At 49.9% G+C, this 3,958-nt stretch overlaps 1 protein-coding gene across 1 annotated transcript; it reads left to right on the top strand.

Moving 5' to 3' along the window:
• The first annotated feature begins 1,687 nt into the window (after positions 1-1,687).
• On the top strand, positions 1,688-3,322 carry LOC123120698 (uncharacterized). The gene is made up of 3 exons (XM_044540684.1): positions 1,688-1,808; positions 2,054-2,163; positions 2,585-3,322. Exons 1-3 carry the CDS (start codon positions 1,736-1,738, stop codon positions 3,320-3,322), a joined length of 921 nt encoding a protein of 306 aa, XP_044396619.1. The 5' UTR covers positions 1,688-1,735.
• The last annotated feature ends 636 nt before the right edge of the window (positions 3,323-3,958 follow it).

The raw sequence follows: 3,958 nt of genomic DNA, 5'->3' as shown, positions 1-3,958 counted from the left end.
AAGACATATCGCCGAATGAGAGTTGTCCAATGAAGGCGCTAAAAGCATGAGGAACGACAAAAATGTGCAACACCAAGCACCGACGAAGGATAGGTTTTGCCGGAGCATAGGGCTCCCGCTAGAGAACGTACTGCCACCACCATAGAGGGGACCCTGATCCTCTCTTGCCCACATGAGGTATTGATCCGCCAACGGCGGTGACAGGGATCCACCATGATCGTAACCAAGCCGAGTTGCTGAAGATTAGAAGCACACCATCACTCGCCGTCTACCAATCCACCACTACTCCCCCACCATCCTAGTAGTCTTGGGTGATGCCCTCATGAAGGAGCACAACACCAGAGTGCAATCGCCGAACGAAGCAGGGGACCAAGGTTTTCACTAGCGCCAGGGGATGGTGGGGTTTAGAGGGAGAGGATGGCCACCGAGCCGCGCTGTTAGTAGCTAGGTGGAAGGAATCCAAGGAGGTGTCCTGTTAAAAAGAAATCCGAAGGAGAGTTAGTGCTAAAATATTCTTGTTATACGGTGAGAGAAGATTGGGAGCGAGGATAAGAGAAGAAGAAAATGCTACACCTACAGATAGGACCTATGGAATTCAATTCTACTAGGTGACGTGGTGTTTTGTGATTGGAACTCAGAGGGAAGGGGAGCGATTAGCACCGTGGTATAGTTTAACATTTTGAGTGATTTAATTTAAACCTTGAATTTATACGTGTAGTCGAAGTTAAACCCTAAACTCTGAGTTCTCAATTCCCGATCATCGCTGCCTTCAGCTAGTTTCTAGACCGGGATTGCTGACGTGGCCAATGGTTAATCTGGGATCACTGACTAATTTTGACTTAAACAAAACCAAAGTGAGTTCCGCGCGGCTGTTGTCGACGAGGGACAAACTTGGTCACCAAACCTCTCGTTCTGTCGTTCATCGATCACCGTGAAGGCAGCAAATCACGGCTGACGTGCGAACTGATTACGAGCTGCGGCACAGTGGCGGCGCCTGCATGCGCGGAGAGCATCCTCCGGGGATGTTGCGAGCTCCGGTCCGGTGCCCCTGCCACCTGCCGCCAAGGCGACGAGACGACAAGATGTTGAAGACGATGGGTGAGTCCTTTCAGTCAATCTCCGGAGGACAAGCAAGGGCACACCAACACGCCCAGCTCGTGGTCCCAAGCAAGAAGACCACGTTCCTCACCGGGCCACCCCTACCAGCAGCTCGCCATGCATGATCCGGCCGCCGGTGCTCCACACCATCGCGGTAATGCATGAGGCAAGCACAGACAGGCTGCCATGTCTGCCCTCGCGGCGGTACCGCCGGTGCAGCTGGGCTGATCCGTGCGGCGGCCACCACGCGCGCCCTGCTAGACCGTGCCAGAAAGAAGCCCGTCGACCAGCACAACATCGATGGCTCGATCTTCTCCGGTGAGTCATGGCGGCGCCCGGCCAGACCTGTCGACGTAACCATGCACGTTCATGAAGCACTTCGTAGGCGGCTTCCGGAGCACACGGAGTTTGACCAAGCCGAGGATGTCGGTTGCTGCGGAGCGTAGCCCACCCTGAGAAGTACCCGCTGACCCATGGGGCCCACCTCGCAAAAGAATATATGGATCCGAATTCAGATAAAGCTCGCCTTGTGCTGCTTAAAAATACGTAATAAATAGAGCAGCCGACCGGGAGAGAGAAAGAAAGAGAATCGCTCCGCCTGATCTGTGCCTGGAGCCTGGCGTCGTCGCACCGTACCATGGGGCTGCTGGCACTCAATCTGCTCATGTCTATGCAGCGGGATCGGCGTCGCCGGCCGACTCAAGGCCGTAGTAAGCCGCCCGCCTCTCACCTCCCTAGCTCGCCCTATTCATCTCTGCCATGTCCATGTGTAACCAAGTTTTTTTTTTTTTGGTTTTTTGCGATGAATTTGTAATCTGTTCAACCTCTTACGAAGAGAGCTGGGCGGCCAGTTGCGCGGGAGTACATGTTTTCAGAGAAAAACAACTACTCTATTATTCCATCAGCATCTATCTTTTCTATATATTTTTTCTAACCAATGCGTCGTCTATTTCAGATGGATTGGTGGCTTCATCTGTGGCCAAAAGGAAGGACTCAGCCTGCCTACATGACGACAATTCTCGAACTGATAAAAGATCGAGATATTCAGGACCACCCCTTCCAGAGGTTCGCCATAAAATGCTCATAATAACTTACTTATATTGCAAGTAAAATATCCCTGTGACGGTTCTAGCTTGGCAAAATTGGTGGATCAATACTAGCTAAATAAAATTATCTCTTGATACAGACTAGACTTCCTACTTTCCTAGCTATAATTATCCCTGTACTCTTCCGAATTCCAGAAAAAAGTTATATGCTCAAATTAGTTTAGACATATGTTCGTCTCACTTTCACTGTTGCTGATAAAGCTGTTGGATTCTTTTACATGGTCTTGTGCAGTGTGCACAGTTTGAATGTTCGGACATAATAACTGCCATATTGTTTGTGTTACTTCATCTGGTCCTATTTTTTCCCCTTTTCAAAATTGAAGCAACTATTCGCCTTAACAATTTCTGAGATGGTTATTCTCCAATGCTTGTTCATGCAGGACATATGGCACTATATACATTCCCTGCTTCCTCTGCGAGATGCTGCACGTGTTGCATGCGTGTCACATTCATTTAGAAGTTATTGGAGACGTTTTCCCAATCTCAGCTTAACTAGGGCAACCCTGGGTTTGAAAAGCGGGGTGTATGGAATGTCATGTAAAAAAGCGATAGATCTTGCCAGGAAAACCAACCACATTCTAGGAAACCACTCAGGCATTGGCGTTACAACACTCAAGCTTGAAATATGTGATTTCCCCCTTTTCAACACCTCCCGTGATGATCTCGATCGTTGGCTTGGTATTGCGGTTAAACCAGGGATTGAAGAACTTGACCTGGGGTTTTGTTCTCATGCAGCTATGTACAACTTCCCATTCTCAATTTTACCTGTTGGGTGGGACAAGTCAATTCGACAGCTTCATCTCACCAACTGTGCCTTCCGTCCCACGGCTGGAGTTGACTATTTAAGAAGCCTGACTAGTCTGGATTTTGATTATGTGCATATTACAGAGGATCAGTTAAGTCGCCTTCTTTCCAGTACAGTTCATTTGGAGAAACTGAGACTCATGGCATGCAATGAGTTAATTGCTCTGGAGATACCTAGCTTGCTGCATCGGCTTAGCCACATGGTAGTCAACAATTGCGGATATCTGGAAGTGATAAGGTGCAAAGCTCCTAATCTCTGCAGTTTTGAGTATATGGGCGTCTTGCCACAACTATCACTTGGTGATTCATTGTGATACCTTGACATGCGTGCTTCATATGGGGATGTTGTTCATTATGCTTGTGCCAATCTTCCGCACATGGTGCCAAATCTTGAAGCTCTTTACATATCTTCGTCCTACATGGTATACTCTTATACTCTTGATTATTAGATATCAGCATTCACTAGTAGAAAAGAGGGCTTTGGTTCAGGCCGGGTCAGCCCATTAGTCCCGGTTCAGTCCAGAACCGGGACCAATGGGGGCACTGGTCCCGGTTCGTGAGGCCAGGGGCATGCCGGGCCTCGTGGGGGCATTGGTCCCGGTTCGTCTGGCCCCTTTGGCCCCAGTTGGTGGGACGAACCGGGACCAATGGGCCTCGCTCCTGGCCCACCACCATTGGTCCCGGTTGGTGGCTTGAACCGGGACCACAGGCTGCCCTTTAGTCCCGGTTCATGCCACGAACCGGGACCAATGAGGTGCCTATATATACCCCTCGCCCGCGAGCAGAGCACTCCAGTGCTCTGTTTTTCTCTGGCCGGCGAGGGAAGGGCTTTGTGGTGCTCTAGCTCACCTCCTATGCACATGAGGTGTTCGATGAAATGCCCGAGCCACACTAGTTAAGCTTTCTCCTCTCGAAGCTCGACCTCAAAGCTCCATTTTCCTCGAGATTTG

This window comes from Triticum aestivum, chromosome 5D (assembly GCF_018294505.1).
Source record: "Triticum aestivum cultivar Chinese Spring chromosome 5D, IWGSC CS RefSeq v2.1, whole genome shotgun sequence".
NCBI lineage: Eukaryota > Viridiplantae > Streptophyta > Magnoliopsida > Poales > Poaceae > Triticum > Triticum aestivum.
This window is presented reverse-complemented; position numbering and strand designations above follow the sequence as displayed.

Bases quoted from the DNA above. Each gene is read 5' to 3' on its own strand.
- LOC123120698 (XM_044540684.1), top strand. From the start codon at position 1,736: ATGGGGCTGCTGGCACTCAATCTGCTCATGTCTATGCAGCGGGATCGG. The intron at 1,809-2,053 runs GTAAGCCGCCCG...CGTCTATTTCAG, and splicing joins CCGGCCGACTCAAGGCCGTA to ATGGATTGGTGGCTTCATCT. The intron at 2,164-2,584 runs GTTCGCCATAAA...TTGTTCATGCAG, and splicing joins CAGGACCACCCCTTCCAGAG to GACATATGGCACTATATACA.